Raw genomic sequence first — 21,168 nt, forward strand, 5'->3', positions numbered from 1 at the left:
GATAATCAATGGATATATTTATGGTTTAATTTTGGTAAGTTACAAGTGTTCAGTCATTTATCCATTTTTCTAAGTTTTTCTATAATTGTAGGTTGTTAACATCTCCTTTTCATCTCTAATTTTATTTGGATCTCTTTTATTCCTGTAGTTAAATGATTGTTGATTTTGTAACTTAAAAAAAAAAGATATAAGGGGCCTGGAGTTTGGCCTAGTGGTAGAGTGCTTGCCTAACATGCACGAAGACCGGGGTTTGATTCCTCGGTATCACATACATAGGAAAAGGCTGGAAGTGCTGCTGTGGCTCAAGTGGTAGAGCACTATCCTTGAGAAAGCCCAAGGACAGTGCCCAGGTCCCGACTTCAAGGCCCAGAACTGGCAAAAAAAAAAAAAAAGATAAAAAACAAACCTCTTAATTCCACTGAACATTTGTTTTGTATTTGGGCTTTCCTGAACATCATTTCTTTCCTTCTAGTAATTTTGGATTTGATTGTGTCTGCTCTTCTCATTCCTTTAGTTTACCTAAAATATGCATTTTGTTTTTTGTTCTAAATGTCCCTGTTAGCACAGCTTTTGCTAACCTGTAATTTTTTTAGTCAGTTCTCAGGCTTGGCCTCAGTGCTTGGGCCCTATTCCTGAGCTTTTGTACTCAAGGCTAGCTTTCTACCACTTGAGCCAACCTCCACTTCTAGTTTTTATGCAGTTAATTGAAGATAAGATTCTTAGGGACTTTCCTGCCCAGGTTGGCATTGAACCATGATCCTTAGGTCTCAGCCTCCCGAGTAGCTTGGATTACAGGTATGACTCACCAGCACTGAGCATCCATTAAGTTGTTGAATTTTGCGTTTCCATTATCACTTGCTCAAAAAAATTTAATTTCTCTTTTGCTTCAATAACCTAATGTTACTTTAGTAGAATGCTATTAAGCACCTACAAATCTTGTGTAATTTCTAAAGCTTCTAGTTCACTTCTCAGTTTATTCCATTATGCTCAGAAAATATGTTACTTCAATTTTCTGAATCTTGCATTGTTCAACACTGTCCTTGAGAGTGTTATATATGCTGATAAGATGACTGTATATTTTTTAGCTGCTGGATGAAATGTTCCATAAATGTCTTCTAGATCACTTGACATACTGTATAGTTTAATTATTATGTCTCCCCTCCTTTTCCTTCCCTCATTTCTTCCCCCTTCCCTTTCTACATTTCCTCCCCTCCTCTTTCACATGAGTTTTAAAAGCAGTTTATCAGGTTTTACAAAAATGTCATGTGAGAGTTGGGTGGGAGGGGGTTTGAATTCAAGGTTTTGTGCTTGTTAGGCAGGTGCTCTACGGTTGAACCATGCCTTCAGCCTTATTTTCCATTGGTTATTTTGATACAGTTTTCTTCCCTGTTTTTTGTTTTTGTTTTGTTTTGTGGCCTGGGCCCTTGACTAGACTGTGACCCACTCATTTCATGCTTCCTCTTTTAGCTAGGGTGCTGTGTGCTACTGCACCCAGGTATTGAGTATGTGCCCTGACTGGCCTTAGACTTGAGTTTCTTGATCTCACCCTCCCAAATGGTAAGCCACTGACACACTTGGCTCAAGTGGGATTTTTGACAGGGATTGCATCAAATCTGTACATGCATTTGATCATTATTACCGTCTTTCACAGTATCAAGTGTTTCTGTTTAGGTCTTTGCTTACTTTGGTCTTCTTTAACTTCTTTCCATAATGTTTTCTGGTTCTTTGATGGTCAAGTCTTGAACTTTTGCTAACTTTTTTCATCATTTTTTTTTGCCAGTTCTGGGGCTTGAACTCAGGGCCTGGGCACTGTCCTTGGGCTTTCTCAAGGCTAGAGCGTTACCCTTTGAGCCAGAGCACCACTTCCCCCTTTTTTTCTGTGTATGTGGTACTGAAGAATCAAACCCAGGGCTTCCTGCATGCTAGGCGAGCACTCTACCACTAGGCCAAACTCGCAGCCCTCATCAAATGTTTTGGGTGATATTGTTAATAGGATTATTTTCTTAATTTCTCTTTCAAATTGTTAATTGTTAAGAGATTGGTGTCTGTATTTTGACCCTGCAACCCTAATGTACTCCCCTCCTCCTGCTGAGACAGTCTCTATCCATGAGAGTCAATCATTTACCAATGTACACTGTCTTCTGTCTTTCTAGTAAATATGGTTTTATTTCTTTTGTTCCTGCCTGAGCTGCTGTGAGCTATAATTCACAGTAAAGTGCCAAATACACATGGAAAGTGCAGGCATTCTTGTCTTATTCTTGATTTCAGGGGAAATAATTTGTCTTTCACTTTCAGTATGTGTGACATTAGTCTCAGATAACCTTCATTACACTGAGGAAGTTACCTTCTAGTTCTAGAAATATTTCCTGAACTCTCTCAGTACCCATGGCTGAGGAAGGATCTCCAACTGTGACTGTAAACACTGAGGCCAGGGCATTTCATGCTGCACATTCTAAAACTCTGTACTTTCCCACCAAATTCTGATAGTGGTGTGGCAGATGATAAGGCCACACCTCCACCCCTGTCAAGCCTGGGCAAGGGCAAAGGTGAGAGACAGATCTTGAGAAACAGGAGCTGCTAAAGTCCCATATGCCAGCTTAGCCCTAGGGTCAGCAAATGCTAAATGTGATTCCAGGAATTGTATCAGGAGTAATCACAGTTCATGCCACACTCTAGCCAAGGCTAATACTGCACACAAAGATCCTATGCGAGTAGACAACAAATAGATTGAAGCATTCAGGGGCAGCTCTGAAAGAAATTTCAGTTAAATTTCCAACCCTCTTCTCCCCCCACCACAAAAACTCCACAACATAGCTGCTCTCTTACCTGTCCTAGTAGCCCCACAGCCTTTTCCACGAGCTCTGAAAAGGAGCCTCACATACCTCCTGTTTCTACTTCCTCTAATCACCCACAAACTTAGTCCTGGATCCCTCCCGGAGCCAAAGTAGAAACACAGGATATCAGATATGAAAAGGCCCTTCTCCTCCCTCTACCCTAAACTTAGCCAGGTATCAAAATGATTCCTGATGCACTCTTGATGGTTACCTGACCCTAACACCCAACTTAACACGGACTCTAATCCTAATTCTACCAGATGACCTGGAACCTGAAGAAGAGTTGTGTCTTTGTTTTTTCCACACTCTCTGGTTCTTTATTTTTCTAATGCTCTTCCACCATTCTCCATCACGAGTCTCAGATAGCCTTGTCAAATGATAATTCCCACTTGCTACAAATGACTGGAAATCTCTCTGCAGCTTTTCTTTCTGCTAGCTGAATGAATAATAAAACCAAAGATTAAGTTCTTGTTTCTTGATGGTAATAGTAGCTGTGTGTGTGTGTGTGTGTGTGTGTGTGTGTGTGTGTGTGTGTGTGTGTGTGTGAGTGTTGTTATGCTGACATGTTAGAGGCAGCATTAGGAGGAGAAGAGAGACTCCATAGCTGTGGCACCATCCATAAAGGTGAAGTTACTTAGGACTCACAAATAAAGTGGCTCATCTCTTCCCTTCTAGCCCACCTATCTTGGTTCACTTTGGCTTATTGAAACAGGAGAGATTTACTATATTGAGTCAGCTGATGCTGCTGTCAGGGCCAACCATTCCTCATTGATAGAGCTTCTATCTGAACCTTGCCTATAAGCAGCCCCATCAGATATCTCTGGGGCTCCAGTGGAGCGTGGGCCACACTGTTCCCTGGGGATGTACATTTCTGTTACCCCTTTGCCTACCATTTTTACTTCTTGACAAGAAGGACACAATGGCTTTTTTCTGAGCAGTATGGAATTACTCTGGTTCTTGGCCTGAGGAGAAAAGCAGATACAGATGAGCAAGTGGGAAGTACCTGGGGCAACAAAGACTTGGGGAAGGGAGGAATGATTAACAATGACAGAGCTAACATGTTTCCTTTCAGAAAAAAAGGGAGTGAAAGGCTCTTTGGTCTCAGCCATCCCCTGGTCAGCGGGCTTCAGTAGAGTTTAGAGGGGGTGTAGAAAGGAGGGAGTGACCTGACCAGTTGGCCTTGGGCCTGTTGAACCTATGTGCAGATGTAAGAACAGCTGGAGGCTGAATCTAGTGGGTGTTTCTGCTTCTCAACCTGAGCACCAGTGGCTGAGAGATATGCACCTAAAGGAATAGGTTCTACATTTGCCTCATTTTACACAAAAACTCCATCATATGGCCTAGCTGATGACCTTTGATGGCCTAAGAATGAACCAACTCCTCTTCTACACACTTCCCAAGTTGATCTGTCTCATGCTTTAACTCTATTTCATCATTAGTTAGTAAGTACCCCTGATCCTGTAGTACTGGGTCTTCTGGATCTCCTGACTGCTAAACCTTGATCTACAAGCAGAATTGGAGTTGGGGATACATGCCCTGAGACCCTTTTGGAAGAGAGTCTATCCCAGCCAGGGTAAAGGCTGGGTGCTTCTCAGAGGTCTGAGAGCTGAGGATCGTGGTTCAAAGAAAACTGGGCAGGAAAGTCCATGCAACTTTTATCTCCAATTAACCATCAAAAAGTGGAGGTGTAGCTCATATAGTAGAGGAGTACCAGTTTTCAGTGAAAAACTTAAGGGACAGCATCAGTCTCTGAGTTAAAGCCCTTGCACACACACACACACACACGCACACACACACACACACACACACACACATGCATGTGTGTACATGTGTGTACATGGGGTACCTCTCTGTTCACTGTAACAAGTCTTTCTGTCTAACTCTATTTCCAGTAAAGGGTCCAAGAGCTTCTGAGCATATACACATGGAACATGATGCTGTCAGTTCAAATGTATAAATACAGTCATATGATACATACACAGATATAACACACAGGTATACATGCATGGGGACACCCAGGCTACTGCTACAATATCATCTTTTGAGAAACATTACAGGACATTGATATGCTGCAATGAAAGAGCTACTGAGGAGAAGAAAGGGCTCTACTCCAGACCTGGCTCCATCTTCAGTCCATAACAAGGAGTTTCTGGGCCCAACCCTTCCCCACTGATGATGATCTTTGTGGCCAGAAAGGCAGAAGCAGATATTGTAATCGTTAGTCCCATATAGAGCAAACACCTGTCTTGGATCTGTGGCTGTGCTCCAGCTCTGACTTCTTACCTATTGAAACCTCGCCTACAAGGACAGCTACTCCATTCCTCTATATGAGAGGAAAGCTAAGCCCACTACAAGGCAGCTGTGATGGGTGAAGTCCAGAGTTGATGCCGGTGGCCTGGGATTCCATGTTCTCTAGGCCTCCTTTCCTCTGTTCTGTCTGGCTTTCATTCTCAGCTCTGTAACCAAGGTCTTGTCTTTTCTTTTTTCCTTTTGTCATAGGGCTTGAACTCAGGGCCTGACCACTGTCTCAGAGCTTTATTCACTCAAGGTTAGTGCTCTACCATTTTGAGCCACAGCTCCACTCCCACTGGTCAATTGGAGATAAGAGTCTCACAGACTTTTCCTGCCTGGTCTAACTTCAAATCACAGTTCTCAGATCTCAGCTTTTCAAATAGCTAGGATTGTCAGTTTGAGCCACCAGTGCTCAGCTACCAAGATCTTTTCATTGTACTCCATTTGCTTCTTGCTGACTGAGCAGCAGTAGCAGAAGTGACTGCCAAGCCCTGCTTTTCCATGTACAGTCAGAGGCAATGAAATGTGAATGGCAGCTCTCGTTTCCCAAGCAGCTGTCGTCAGGACGGCAGGCAGCAGTGTGACAGGAAGGTGCCCAGAGCCTGCTTATAGCCTGGCCAGAGAGGGTGCACATTCCACCTGTCCCCAGAAACCCGAGACTGCTCTCCACGTCCCACAGTTAGAAACCATCTGATGAGGCTCTCATGGCCCTCTTAAAGAAATTCCTCCCTCTCCTTTTCCTCCTCCATCTCTACAACACACACACACACACACACACACACACACACACACACACACACACACACACACGTTGTCCACATAACAAAAACTGCAAATGTAAGCACGAGATGATGTACAGAGCATTAGTTACTGGGGCTCTGCCCTTTTTGCCCTTTGATGTCTCTGTTCTACTCCTCTTTTCTACTTCTGACTCAGCTGAGAGATTTCACAAGCCCTCCAGTAAACTCGACAAGACTCTGGCTCAGAAAAGTTAAGCGATTTGTCCAATAAAACATCCAGTTAGTTTCAATCATCTAGGAAATATGAACCAAACACAGACTGACCTTCTTTCCTCAGGAGAAACATAAACTCACAGAATCTACATTTCTACATCCTTTAGTCCAATGTACCAGAAAACCCTAAGATAACTATCTTTTTCTTGTATCCAGAAATATTAGCCATTTTAATCAAGGAAGAAGCCTGAATATAGTTTTAAAATTACTCTTACCGTTTGTTAGAGAAAAAATATAGGCTAATACAATGTCTCGCACCTATAATGCCAGCTAACTCAAGCTGTGGAGATTAGGAGAATCATATGCCAAGGCCAATCTGAACAAAAAGCTAGTGAGATTTCCATCTCAACCAATAAGTCATGTGTGGTGGCTCATGTCTGTACTCCTAACAAAATGGGAGGTATAGGTAGGAGGATTAACCTCTCAGGCTTATCCCCCTGAGACAAAGCAGGAGACCCTATCTGAAAAGATAACCTAAAGACCTTTTTTGGGTCAATTATGGGGCTTGAACTCAGGCCTGAACACTGTCTCTGAGCTTCTTTGTGCTCAAGGTTAGTGCTCTATCCTTTGAACCGCTGGTTGCTGAGTGGGACTTTCTGCCCAGGCTGCCTTCAAACTATGAGCATCAGATCCCAGCCTCCTGAGTGCTAGGATTATAGGCATGCGCCACTGGCTTAAGGACTTTTTTTTCCTTTAGGTTATTTACTTAAGTAGTTCTGAGTTTAAATTTCAATGTTGCAAAATAAAACAACCCCCTCCACACACACACACACACACACACACACACACACACACACACACACTAGTGTCCATGTAGTGCACATGAAGTAATCTCCTTGATGGTCGGGGGCTTTCAAAATGCAAATTCAATCCCATTTCTCAAGTCTTCCTTTGATTTGCTATACTTCTGGATCTTTACTCAGAAAGCTCTTTCTTGTGTTGAGGAGGCCTAACGTTTCTTCTACCCTCTCCTGTAGTGGTTTCAGGTCTTACATTCAGGTCTTTGAATTGATATTGGTGCAAGGTGATAGAGAGGGACCCAGGTCAGGTTTCTGCATGTAGGTAATTGCATAAAATGGAAAAGGTTCAACCTGGCAAAGGAGGTGGCTAACAAGCTAAAATGCCAGGCTACAGAATGGGCGAAAACTTTTCCAGCTATACATCAGTCAAGGGCCTAATATCCAGAACATACAGGGAACTTAAAAAAATGAAATCCTCAAAGAATAAATGACCCAGTTAATAAATGGGCAAAAGAACTAGGGATTTTCTAAAGAAGTACAAATGGCCAACGGATACACCAAAATACTCAACATCTCTGGCCATAAAGGAAATACAAATCAAAATAACACCAAAATTTCACCTCAGCCCAGTTAGAATGGCCATTATCAAGAAGGCAAACAATAACAAATGCTGGTGGGGATGTTGGTGAAAAGAAACATTAATACACTGTTGGAGGTTTCTTAAGAACCAAAACATAGAACTTCTCTATGACCCAGCAATTCCACGCTTGGGTATTTATTCAAAAGATTACAAACCAAGATACATGAGAGCCAGTAGCACAACCATGTTTATTGCAGCATATGTACCATAGCCAAGATATGGAATCCACCCAGATTCCCCCTAGTTGATGCATATATCAAGGAAATGTGATATATATACATATATATACATATATATACACTATGGAATTTTCCTTATGCATTAGAAAGAAGACTGACATTGCATCATTTGCAAAGAAATGGGAAGGCCTGAAAAAATGTTAAGTAAAGTAAGTCAGGCTCAGAGATACAAAGGTTACATATTTTCTATGTAAAAGCTAGAATTAGTTTATGAATATATAAGTAAACACATGTGGTATGCAAATATATACAAATGTATTAACTGAAATACTGTAAATTCAGAGGGCAAATTCAGTGTAATTCCTTAGAAAGGCAAAAATCAAAGTGTAACAAAATAAATGCCAGGAAATGGATAGTTGAAAGGGTTGGAGGATCATCAAGGGGAGGGTGGGAGAGAATGCAGAAAAAATTCAATGTATAGCCTACAAAATTGAAAGCAAGGAAAGATGTTGGTTAGGAGGGATGGGTGAGAATGTTGAAAGAGGGGACATTGATTATGGCACATTATATTCATAAAGTGCTTTGTTAAGTGTCAGCTGCTTGGTACAACTACTTAAAGATAAAAACTAGGGGAAAAAAATCAGTCTTTGAGAAAGAATGAAGACAAAGAGTTCTTGGTGATGAGAAAGTAGGATCGCCATTCGATACATTTTCCCAGCGGAGCCTCTGTTACTGCACCATCTTTGCAGCCAAGGCTTTTTGCTCAAAGCAAAGTAAACAATGTTCTTCATTCTGACTCATAAGACCAAAACAGTAAAGTCAGATCAAAGAGATTAGAAGGGGTGGGGCAGGAATGAGCGTGAGGTGGCATTTTGAGGTGCTATGCAAGGTTTACACCAACCCAGAAGGTGATGAATTAGTTTCAGAGTCTGCTGTTGTGGTTCCTGGGGTCATTCACATGCTTTTGCTTGTTCCTGGCCATGGATTGCTAAATCACATCTTGGCACAATTATCTCACAACTACCATGCACTTTCCTGTCTCTCACCAGTCCCAGGAGCCCAAAGTCACTGCCTGGAAATGCCTGATGCTTCCTTGTAAATGCTTTACAGGAGGGATGGTTTTCATGATTTGTTGCTGTTGTTTAGGCCAGTATTGGGGCTTGAATCGAGGGCCTCTCATTCTTACTTGGCTCACGGCTAGAGATCTACTGCTTGAGCCACATCTTCACTTCGGGCTCATAAGAGACTGATGGCTATATCTAGCTGGGTTGATTTTGAACCACAATCCCCAAATCTCATTCTTCTAGAACTACAGCCGAGAGTCACCAGTGCCCAGCCTCCATGAGGCACTTTTGCCATCTTTCTACACTTTTTCTTTCTTTACCACCCAACCTCTGTGTCTCCCTGTCCCTACCATGCCTCTGAGCCCATGTTCTATCTGTCTCTTGGGAAATGTTATGCCCCAAACATGTGCACCTGTGTATTCCAGAGGGCAAAGCATGAATGCCACTGGGGATGTGAGTGTTCAAAGTTCTGCTCTTTGACCTGTGACAGTGAAGAGGGAGGGACAGGGCCCGAACTTTGCACCTATGCACAGGCTCCTGGGTCTCTGACTGGCTGTCGAACAGTTGGCAGTTTCTGGGCTAAACCTTGTTTAGGAGCCAAAGAAACAGAGAGAGTGTCCCCAGAACATTCCACAAGCATGAGGCAAGGCTTCACCCCTTTCTGGAAAGCAGCAGCAGCCAGCTGAGCCTGTGTTTACCTCATAGCACACACATGCAGGGATTCATGTTCCCAGTAGATGCTGGGAGCATGATTCAAATTTGAGGAGGAGGTCTTCCTAACAGGCAAGGATTGGACTTGACGTATCCGTGTAGTGCTCAGATCTAGAACAAAGTTCCAGGTTCCTTATCTGTCTCTCTAATCTGCAAGGGTGTGTGTGTGTGGGGGGGATGTGCTCGTTCTCACACAGGGACAGGCCTCAGTGGAGGTCAGGCCCCAGTAGGAGGAGGAAAAAAGGGGGCAACATACGGATCCTCTGCTCCTACTAGGTGCAATGCCTTTGTGACTTCTCGCTGTGTGCATAAAATGGACTTAACCAGCAATCTATTGGACCCTGTTGCACGTAAGTGCCCTCTAATGGCCAGTCCTAGGACTGCAGACATAGAATGCCAAGAAGATGATGGCCTCTGGCTGCCCCTGCTCATTGTTAGTTTCTCTCCCTCATCTTAGGCACCAGCCAACCTGGTGCCTGGTGTCTACGTGTCTGGGTTGCCACGCTGCACGGAGACCAAAAAGCCTGGAATAAATAGGTATTCAGGGGTGGATGAGAGGCTGTCTAAACAAAACTACAGAATTTCAGTGACCAGAAGGCTTCTTGCTGGGTGTATTTCATGAAGCAATTTCAGAGTGGACTCCTGACACTCACACCCAGCATAACCTTCCCCCCCACACACACACACTGTTCTTTAGGCTCATCTGTCCTCTTACTTCTGGATGCCCTGTGCTCTCAGGCTCTGGTTTGATGGTATTCCTCCCTTGCCCTGATGGGTCCATTTTGCTTTCTCCATCCTGGCTTGCATGTGGGGAAATAATATCTGCATAGATCCCACAAGAAGCCACTTCTTCCTGTCATCCTCTTACTGCAACCCTTCCCTCCCATCTTCTCTCACAGTACTTTGCTCCACTCGGATACTCCTCTGTCATGAACGTGTCCCAGCCACCCCCTTGTGTGTGGGGGGGGCTATAACTGGCTTACTCATCTCTATCTGTTATGTCAAAGCACATCAAAAGTGCTCAGCAAGCAGTCATAGGTTGGCAGCAGGGTTCCCAAAGACCCCTGCTCACAGCTGCTGAGCTGCTGACTACCTATGGGGCATAGGCCAGAGATGGAGAGAACCCTACTCGAGGCACTGCCTGGAATTTATCAAGTATAGAAACTGGGTCTGTGGCCAGGTGTTCTTTCTTTTTCTGCCTCAAGAAGCATCGATTGCTCAAGCAATTTTAACTATCACAGGATCCTCTGCCACATGGTGGGTGTCACAAGGGCTGAGGTCAGGCAGTAGCCCATCAGAGTTCATTTCTGCAAGATGGAGACATTCCACGGGTGAAATTCCACACGTATAGGGACTTGTGGAAAATGTATGCTATTCATGGATATAGAAAGGGGGTTAGAGACTCCCAAAACTAAGATTCATCTAGTGACAGCTGAAAAGCAATTGCTGGTCTTTGGCTAGATTTTACCATACTAATTTCTGGTGTACCTTTTTGAGATTCCTAATCATATTTCTTTATTCTTACTTCTAATGGACTTGGTAGGTGATGTACTAACATGAGGGTGAGGGAGGGGAGAGGGTGGTACTCATTCATTTCACTCAACAAGTATTTACTAGTGATGTGACAGGCACAGGAGAGACACGAGATGTATGCATATTTGGGGTCAACCAAGAACTTTTCTTGGCTTTGTTTTAATTAAGGAATAAAAAGGACTACCTTCCACAAGTCATCTGGAACTTGAAACAGAATTGGCAAACCAAAACTCTTCTTGAATGAAGTTGCAAAGAAATGTGGGGATCTAAAAAATCAAAACAGGATGATGTTAAACACGCAGATGCAGGCTTTAGAAAGCTGAGCACGATGGTTTCAGGGAGAGCACCAGGGTTATTTCTGGAGTGGTCTTCCACTCTGGTTCTGAGGGATTCATTCTGTGAAGGGCTCTGCCTTCTTCAGTCCCTTAGGCTATTCCTTTGGTGTGCCACTTCTAGACTGGCACAGAGAGTACAAACAAGGTAGGTTATGTCAGAAGGGATCTGTACCACAGGCCTCTTGGGGGTTTCGTGGAGAACATGTGCCCATTCTTTCATGCCTGACCAAGTCCCCTGAAGTTTGTGGCTCATACAATGAAACAACCATTCTTCTCTCCTCCCACCTGTCACAGGGCCAGGGAAAATCACATACTGTGTATGCAGCACCCAGCCGTCCAAGAAATAGGGACCTGAACTGCTGGTGGGTATGCCAAGAATGTTTCTTTCCAAGGATGAAGGATCTCATTGTGCCATTGTTCATTTAAAGCAAAAGCATGTGAAAGGAGTTTGGTGTAGATGAAGCATGCATTGTTTCCTTTCTCCTAACCACTCCCCTGGGCCCAAGGAACCCAGGGGAGGTGGGTCTGACTCAGCTCCTTCACACACACACACACACACACATTGTGTCTATTATGGGAACCAAATGCTACCTAGAAGGATCCAAAGGGCAACTCAGAATGGCTGTAGCACCCAATAAGCTCCCACACGTAGAACCTCTGTGACCTGAGGGTCTGGCCACTGAGGAGGAGTGGGGCTTCAGTACTTCAGGCCAGCCTGGGAATCATCCTCAATGACACGTCTCTCTCTGTACAGTCATTCTCTGCCACATCATAGTCTCACCACCTGACACCCCACAGGTGCCATTCCAGAGCTCACAGCTGGAGCCTCTGAGCATGAACTGAATGTTCCTTATCATTCTGCTAGAAAGACTTGCCACAGGCAACAAAACACTTAAGGCACATTGAGAACTGTCCCCCAGGGTCTCAGGGAAAGGCTTGGCCAAAAATAAATAGCTTGGAATCCAGAGCTTTAGACAAACAGGTGTTTCTAATTCTTACTCATGGTAGATAGTGAGAATCCTTTCCCTCTCCAAACACTTTGTATTCCAGGCCTGTCTTTTGATTGCTCAGGGTGCTTGGAGGGTACTGTCCAGTCATCTTAGAATTCTCCAGAGGTAAGTCAGCTTTGTTTCTCAGCAGATGGAGATGCTACTCAAATCTGTCCAGCACCATAATGAGTAGAGCCTCACTACTATGTCTTTGTGACTAGCTCATGTGTGGCCAGTTGGAGGAAAAAACTATCCCACCCCCCTTCCCTGTTTGTTGTAGATGGACAAATTCTGACATCCCGAACGTTGGCTGTGGAAGTGAAAAGTTGCTGGGAATGGCCAGCTGGCTCTGGGCCTGCACCCCACTGTCTACTAACTGTAGAATACTTGATCCTAGCTACTTGGATGCAGACAGGTATGCCTATAAAGTTACATCTAGTCTTTGCTCTTTCCTGCCTTTCTCCAACTTTCTCATGTTTACCCTATTAGATGACACTTTCTCCCCCCCTCCCCGTTTCCCCCGAGCAAGACGTAGCCCCATAGACCATTTCAATAAAAAGAGTGAGGAAGCCTCATTATTTCACACAGAAAGTGCAATGCTTTCTCAGCCCTTATTCCTCCTGAGATGTGTTCAGTGTGATTAGAAAAACTGAAAATTTGGCTCAGTTTGATGGGAAGGAGTAGGCCTGATGAAATCAAAGGAGAGTGCCTCAAAATTAAATATGGGCAGCTGCTACTCTATGAAATGAGAGACATAGTTCTAGACTTGCAATGGCCAGAATCTGAACATTTCAAACTAAAGCGGAGGAGGAAAATGTGGGGGTGATGAGGAGAATGGAAGCACTGTGAGCGATCACATTCAAGGACAAAGTTCTGTTACATTCTTGAACGGTGATAGTAAAGAGGAAGATTCTTTTGAGATGGGGATAGTCTTTGTCTCCTCCAGCCAGGCATGCATTCAAAGTACACCTTTGTCTTAAAAAATCGATCTTTTCCTCTTTTCTTTTTCCTGTTGAGCACTGGGTTCATAATTGCAACCTCCCTGCCCCCTCTCCCAACAACATAGTCCCAGGATTTTCTGCAAACCTTTGTTCTCAGTTGAGCCAATCTTACCTTTTGGGGAGGCTGAGCACTAATGGCTTGTTTACCATACTGGCTTCACTAAGCCAGGGAACCTTGTCAAATTTCGGAACAGCAGTCTAAAGAGAAATGAGAAGAGATCATTTGGTAGCATCACATTTTATCACTGCTATCATTATAATAACCAAAATAATGAGAGCCATACAGCAATGAACATCTTACAACACTCTGTTGTTGTTGTTGATTGTGAGGCTTGAACTTAGGGCCCTGGGCACTATCCCTCAGCTCAAGGCTAGAGCTCTATCACTTTGAGCCATAGCACCAATTTCAGTTTTCTGGTGGTTAATTGGAGATAAGAGTCATGGATTTTCCTGCCTAGCTGGCTTTGAACCACAATCTTCAAATCTCTGCCCTCTGAGTCGTTAAAATTATAAGCTGGGCATCCAGGTTATAACACATTTTTTCTGTCAGTCTTGGGGCTTGAACTCAGGGCTTGGGCACTGTCATTGGGCTTTCTCAAGGCTAGAGCGCTACCATTTGAGCCACAGAACCACTTTCGGCTTTTTCTGTGCATGTGTTCCCTAGGAATAGAACCCAGGGCTTCCTGCAAGCTAGGCAAGCACTCCACTGCTAGGCCACACTCCTGGCCCACAACGCATTTCTGTATTTGACTTTTTAAATCATTCCATGACGTAGCTAAAACAAAGTGTTTTCTCCATTTTCCACACAAAGAATTCCAAGTTCAGAATACTGTGACTCTAAGTCCCAAAGTGAGTGGATGAAGCTTGTGTTCTGACTTTGGGGTCCAATATATCTCCTGGCTTCTTTATTACTTCCATCTGTTCCTACGTCGTCTAATACTTCTATGAATTCAGCTATCAGTGATCTTTAATCCCAAGCTTCTGGCTATATTTTCAGACTCTCCACCTTCAGCCTTCCATTTCTGGGAGGCCTGTTTAGGAAAGAATGAAGCTCTGAAGCCACAGACAGTTGGGGTACTTTTGATCTAGGTCCCTCTAACTTTGCAGCTTGCCTGGCTTTGGACAAATTACCTTTTTTTTTTTTTTTTTTTATGATGTCACCACAAAGGTCAATACTCAGGGCGCCTCCAGAGCATCTGGTGAAGCTTCTGTGGAAGGAATGTCGGGAGGCAGCAGAAGCCCTAGCTGAGGGCCTGTCCTCACGAGGGCATCCCTCCTCAACCCTGGCTGGCTGACTCCCGCGTCATTTTTGCTGCTGCGTGCCTGCCCGTCCAGGCTCAGAGCCTTAGACTTAGGATCAGAACGCCAAGAATGGAGCCGCCAGTAGGGGGCAGCAGTGGCCTTTCTCACCACCCCCCCTCTCCTCTTCCCCCCGCCCCCCGCCCCGAACCGGGAGGACGCGCTTGCCGCTAAGTGGTGCAGGAACCGGAAGTGTCCGGCTACACTCGCCAACTCCCAACACCCCGGAAGTGAAAGGAGGTGGGCTGCCAGACTCTTCCGGCTACGGTCGCCTAGTAACGAGCGGCAGGTGGGATCCGGGTGGCTGTCAATGTTTCCGGGCCTCTGTCGTGGTTGCCATTTATCCCCCAGGCCCACGGCTGGGTGAGGGCCGACGGCAGTAGCGGGCCGGATAGGCCCGAGGGTGAGTAGGGCGGCCCTGGGCACGACCTACCCTGCTTCACTCAGCCCGGTGCTCAGCTCGGCCTTTCCGTCCTCCCGCCCCGCCCCGCGGCGGCCGTGCGGTCCCCGGCCGGGGCCCGGCCACAGTGGGATGGGCTGGGACGGGACGGGACGGGACGGGACGGGGGCTTCCCGGGTGTCTGGCTCGCGAGGCCGAAGTCTGTCGTGGTCTCCATGGAGGAAATGAGCTTGGGCTGGAGGACCTCTTTGCTCAGCCTTAGTGGTACCTTGAGTAGAAATGGGGTGACGATCCTCCCCCATCCTCACCAGATTCCCTCGCGTCTCCGAAGCGTGGGCTGGCCCAGTTCAGTGGCCGAAGAAGCCCTTGGTTTTGGCTACACGTGTCGGACAGTTCACTCGTGGTGTCACATCGCTAACTTCAAACCGAAGCCTTTAAGAGCCCAGCGCAAGCGAGGGGTCCTGTCCCCGGTGCACACGCGCGGGCGGGCGCGCAGCGGCACCCACCGAGAGCACCCCAACACTTGTGGGAAGACTACAGGGGGATCGGACGTCTGGTTCGAATCCTGCCTTCACTACTTACAATTCACTTGCCCCCCCCCCCCAAAAAAAAAAAACACAAGGCAATCGGAATCACAGTTGTTTTTTTTTAGTCAGTTAAGGTGGAACTAAGACTGGGGATGTAGCCCACAGGTAGAATGTTTGCGCGCAGGGCTTGGGTTCCCACCACCACCCGCGACTAAATTCTAACTTACAAGGTTGTGAAGACGACGTGAAAGACTAGACATAAGGCAGTGGACACATTGTGAGCATTCACCCAGTGATACATAACACAGAGTGATTAGGAATTAATGTGAAATGCGCTTTTAATGTCACCCCACCTCCCCCTGCTTTTTGTTTTGTTTTGTTTAACTACACTGAGCTGGCTTTTTAACTCAGCTCTCCCCTTGACGTTTTACCACTTTGGTTTATTCACAAGACTCTCTTTTTCTAGGCACTCAGCTGTGTTGTCCTGCCTCAAAGAACAAACTCATCTATTTGCAGGCTAGCCTGGGTTGCTGCCTTTGTAAACAAGAAAAGGTCAGTAAAATATCGACATGGAACTTCCAGAGAGGTCTTTTATTTCAGATCTTCATAAAGAATAAGAACCACGTGCACTTTTTCAAGGAAGAGTGAACTGGCCTGATTTTAAGTGATAGAAGATAATGTGTGAGGAACCTGAAACTGACACGAAGGAGGTCAAGTGGCAGAAGGTATTATATGAGCGACAGCCATTCCCTGATAACTATGTGGACCGGAGGTTCCTTGAAGAGCTCCAGAAAAACATCTATGCCCGCAAATACCAATACTGGGCTGTGGTGTTTGAGTCCAGTGTGGTGGTACAGCAGCTTTGCAGCGTGTGTGTTTTTGTAGTAATCTGGTGGTACATGGATGAGGGTCTGCTGGCTCCCCATTGGCTTTTTGGAACTGGCTTGGCCTCTTCATTAATTGGCTATGTGCTGTTTGATCTCATCGACGGAGGTGAGGGACGAAAGAAGAGTGGGAGGACCCGGTGGGATGACCTCAAGAGTGCCCTGGTCTTTATTACTTTCACCTATGGCTTTTCACCAGTGCTGAAGACCTTGACAGAATCTGTGAGCACGGACACTATCTATGCCATGTCAGTCTTTATGCTGTTAGGCCACCTCATCTTCTTTGATTATGGTGCCAATGCTGCCATTGTATCCAGCACACTGTCTTTGAACATGGCCATCTTTGCTTCTGTCTGTCTGGCCTCACGTCTACCCCGGTCTCTCCATGCCTTCATCATGGTGACATTTGCCATCCAGATTTTTGCCCTATGGCCCATGCTACAAAAGAAACTGAAGGCATTTACTCCTCGCAGCTATGTGGGGGTCACACTACTTTTTGCATTTTCAGCTCTTGGAGGCCTACTGTCCATTAGTAGTGTGGGGGCTGTACTTTTTGCCCTTCTGCTGGTTTCCATCTCCTGTCTCTGCCCTTACTACCTCATTCGCCTGCAGCTTTTTAAGGAAAATATTCATGGGCCTTGGGATGAAGCTGAAATCAAAGAAGACTTATCCAGGTTCCTCAGCTAAGTTAGGGATTAAAGCACACTGACAAGACTCACATCCTAACCAGCACAACACCGGAAGGCACATTTCCATTCTGGAAGCACCATACTAATATGGGTGAGACAAGAGATGAGAAGACAACCATGAATCAAAGGCTTTTGAATTATCTGCTGTAACAAATGAAGTGATGTGGTTTCTATTTATTAAAAACAACAACAACAACAAGATATCCATCAAGTTGTCTCATGATTTTTCTGAAAAGCTGGAGGTAGACAGAAAGGCTACAAAGAGCAAAGAGAGAGAAAAAGGTGTGTGTGTGTGTGTGTGTGTGTGTGCGCGCGCACGTGCGTGTATGTAAATTCATTTCTCTAGGTTTTTTTTAAGTGTGCAGGTTCTTATGTAGTTACAGCTCAAATCTTAGAACTTGAAGCTCAAAATTCAGCTCAAAACTCAGCTCAAAACTCAAAAACTGGGCCGGGAGTTTGGCCTAGTGATTAAAGTGCTTGCCTAGCATGCATGAAGACCCGGGTTCAATTCCTCGGTACCACATACATAGATAAAAGCCACAAGTGGTGCTGAGGCTCAAGTGGTAGAGCTCTAGCCTTGAGAAAGTCCAAGGACAGTGCTCAGGCCCTAAGCTCAAGCCCAGGACTGGCAAAAAAAAAAAAAAAAAAAACTCAAAAACTCCAGTTCCCTTGCCCAAGATTTGTGCTTAGCGAAGTGTGAGGATAATAAAGGAGAACAATATGTTAATACAAGTGAAATGTTAGGGGAATCCCAAGAAGCTGGAGCTAAAGTTCATCTGGAGTAGTTAGGACGTACTTAAGAGAGGCGGTAGCATTTGAGTTTAGTCTTAGAGGATAGGTGGCGTTTAAGTAAGCAAATGGCAGTGTAACAGGCCTTCATGGGCAGATTGGCAATGTGATCAAATGGGGGCTGAATGCAGCTGTGGAACACCATGGCGCTAGTTAGTTCGCCCCGTTCCTTGAGGATACCTACTGCTCCACCCAGCTTAGAGGGAAAGAACGGCCTTCACATTGACCTCCATAGTTCTGCCTGCATGGAGGTGACTAGGCTGGATCTTAGAATTGGCCAGAATCGGCTTATAATAATTCCATAGTCCATATATGCTTGAAGGTAATAGTGTCTGTTTTGAGACAGGGTTTTAACTCCATCTCAAACTTGGAAACAGTTTCCTGACTGATAGGAAAAAAAAAAACCCACTGTGCCCTCATGCTCAGTTTCATTTTTAAGTATTACTATGCTTGCCTTATTTGAGTGGGTTTCTGATTGTCAACGTTAGGAAACTCACTTGGCAACGATACTCATGTCAGTAAGAAAGCTTCATAGATTTGAAGACCACTTTCCTTCCCTTTCATGCTGCTCTCTGGAGTCACTCGATGGTCTGATTGTACTTTGGTGGCTGTAGAAGCTCCTGGTGGGAGTAGTGGAGGGTAGGGAGGTGAGGGGTGTGGGTAGGTGAAGGAGGCAGCAGCACGCTGGGTTTGGATAGGAAAGTGGAAGCTGCAGGGAGAAGGCTATCCCAGCTGGAGTGAAATGTACCATATAGTATCAAAGGGCCCTAGCCCTGCTGCATGCTGGTGGTGGATACGTGGCTGTAGTGGCAGGGATTGAGGTCTCTGTGTGAATACTTTTCATTACTCTGGTCTTTAGTCAAGGGGCTTTTGAAGAGGGAAGTTCTAAATACACATTAATGACCTCTCCTCTGGAAGTAAAGTATATAGAAGTATATACATTGGCAGCTGAGGCTGAACTCAATTCTTTGCCACCTTCAGAAGCTGCCTGTTGCAGAAATGGTGAAAAATGAAGGTTCACATAGTATGCATGGGCTAAGTGAGCTGAGGCGAGGTCAGCAGAGAATTCAGCACCTTCCTATAAAGCCAGGAAGAGAAGTAACAAGTGACCGTGCGGTTCTAGCTGTGTGGACTTGTGTGTGCATTAACTAGGCTGTGTGAACTAGGGAGTGAGAACCAGGGGATGAGGTAGGTAAGTACTAAGATATCAAGATGGTTATGTTTCAGGTGCTTGAGATGCTGCTTGTAGCACCAAAAGCACAGGGTTCTCAGAGAATAATTTAGAAGCATATAGAGAGATGGGACCCAGTGCTTTTGTATCTGGAATTCTTGGTATAGAAACTGATTGCCCCACAACTAGACTATATTGAATAGAATTAGAAGTAAGTCACTGAGATAACTAGAATTATCTGAATGAAAGAAATCAAAGTGCAAGGAGGATGCACTGAGGCGTGGATCCCAGAGTACAGCAGAGCCCGAAAAGAAGGCCTATACAATTACTTGGGGTGGGGCAAGGAGATAGTTTGCTGGGAGAGAATTTGCCTAGCATGCACGAGATCCTAGGTTTGGTGCCTAGCCCTGAAAAATAACTTGCCTAGGGTGGAAGAAGATGATTTGCTTACCAAATTGTAATGTATAGAAGGCACTGGAATTTGAGCAGGATACATTTAGATCTAGTGACTGTACAATTTTTATATATTTTCTGCAATGTAACTCTAAAACATTATATAGGTCAAGAAAAGAATTGTTTATAAGAGGCATAGGAAACACTACAAAAAAAAGCTATAAATGTTAAACTGCAGAAATCTTGAGGTGTTTAGGCTGCTGTTAAGGATGACACCCACCTGTGGTATGTTTTATTGGGTGGCAGCTAGCACAGGAATTTAGGCCTAGAGAATGATTGGTAGCAGCTGGTTTGGCGATTGCTAGGAAAGTTACTCATCATTTAAGCCACACGGAAGGAATCTAAATAGAATATTCATGATTTTGATCTCTAAAAGATTGTGTGTAGAGGGTAGGTTATTGTGCCTAAATTGTGATGAAATATCAACCTATGAAATGTGTGCTTGCCTAAGAAGCTATCATTCTCCCTTGGCACCCTTCTCAGCTCCACTTCTTGTCATCCTAATGACAGGGAAGGCTGGAGAGCTGTGTCACAAGTGAGAGCAAGAAGAAAGGGATGGGAGGCAGCCCTCCCAAATGACACTGCTCCGGCTTGGGTCTTAACTTCCTTCCAAGAGACAGGCATGGTCCTACTGAGTGGTGGTGGAACCTTTAGGAGGTGGGGCTTGGTGGGCGGAAGTTACATCACTGGGCTGGGTGTTGCCTTAAGGGGATATTAGGACTCAGACAGGAGCTTCCCTCGTCCCCTGCCCTCTGTTAGCTGGCCTGAGGTGAGCAGCTCTTCTCCACCACCCACTTCCTGCATAATGTACTTACTGCTTCACCACAAGTCCAAAAACAACAGAGCTGACCAGCATTGGACTGAAACTCTGCAAAACCGTGAGTCCAAACTGATCTTTCCTCCTTTACGATTATCTCGATATGTGGTGGGGGATGGGGAAGCTGAGCAACAAGTGCTAAGGATGGAGGCTGAGTGGTAGGGATCTAGGAGAGGCCGGGCTGCAGAGCTGAAGGTTACTTGCTTTGTGCTGTGATGCAGCTGGCTTGTGACTACCATGTAGCCAGAAGGCTTGTGCATAGGTGTGGTGGTTCTGGGGGAGATTGCATCAGTGGTGAGTGTGAGGTTTGTATGCTTATGTCAGTACTAGAAGCTTGTGAAAGCTGCAGGCTTCAAATGGTCACACCTGTAATCCTAGCTACTCAGGAGGCTGAGATCTGAGGATTGCAGTTCAAAGTCAACCCAGACAGGAAAATCCAAAGTGAAGCTATGAGCAGAAAAAGCCCAGGGATGGTTTCTCAGCTCAAGTTCCGGGAACAGGACACCCATGCGTGCAAGTTCATTTTGAGCACATGGAAGTATAAGGAGTGTAATAAACTTGGCAGGCTTAGCTGCCAACTTGTTTTTATAAAAATGTTCAACCTGCTTGACCACGGGCGTGTGGATTCATCTTTGTGGGTTTTGACTATGGGCATCATAAGGTGACGCCTCACCTGCGTGTGGCGTTTACCTTTAAAAGCTCAGCCCCACTTGAAGGTCAGGGCTGCTCTCTATCAGCCAAAGGTTCAGAGTAACCACTGTGCTGCTATTAATTAAACTGACCCCTCTCTCGTTCACTGAGTGCAGGT

The 21,168-nt window shown here is 45.2% G+C and overlaps 2 protein-coding genes across 2 annotated transcripts in view; one reads left to right on the plus strand and one right to left on the minus strand.

Moving 5' to 3' along the window:
- The window catches only part of C10H1orf105 (chromosome 10 C1orf105 homolog), a 40,124-nt gene that overhangs the window by 12,796 nt on the left and 6,160 nt on the right, over nucleotides 1-21,168 (minus strand). The window contains exons 2-4 of the mRNA XM_090341605.1: nucleotides 13,444-13,529; nucleotides 11,191-11,272; nucleotides 3,725-3,796 (exon numbers count right to left, since the gene is read on the minus strand). Coding sequence (XP_090197731.1) covers nucleotides 3,725-3,796; nucleotides 11,191-11,272; nucleotides 13,444-13,529 — 240 coding nt within the window. The remainder of the gene's footprint in view (nucleotides 1-3,724; nucleotides 3,797-11,190; nucleotides 11,273-13,443; nucleotides 13,530-21,168) is intronic.
- Nucleotides 15,718-17,331, plus strand: Pigc (phosphatidylinositol glycan anchor biosynthesis class C). The gene has a single exon (XM_090340428.1). It carries the CDS (start codon nucleotides 16,235-16,237, stop codon nucleotides 17,126-17,128), a length of 894 nt encoding a protein of 297 aa, XP_090196554.1. The 5' UTR covers nucleotides 15,718-16,234; the 3' UTR covers nucleotides 17,129-17,331.

This window comes from Megascapheus bottae, chromosome 10 (genome assembly GCF_031878675.1).
Source record: "Megascapheus bottae isolate mThoBot1 chromosome 10, mThoBot2.hap1, whole genome shotgun sequence".
In the NCBI taxonomy this organism is placed as follows: Eukaryota; Metazoa; Chordata; class Mammalia; order Rodentia; family Geomyidae; genus Megascapheus; species Megascapheus bottae.

Coding starts and splice junctions, on each gene's coding strand:
- Pigc (XM_090340428.1), top strand. CDS start 16,235: ATGTGTGAGGAACCTGAAACTGACACGAAGGAGGTCAAGTGGCAGAAG.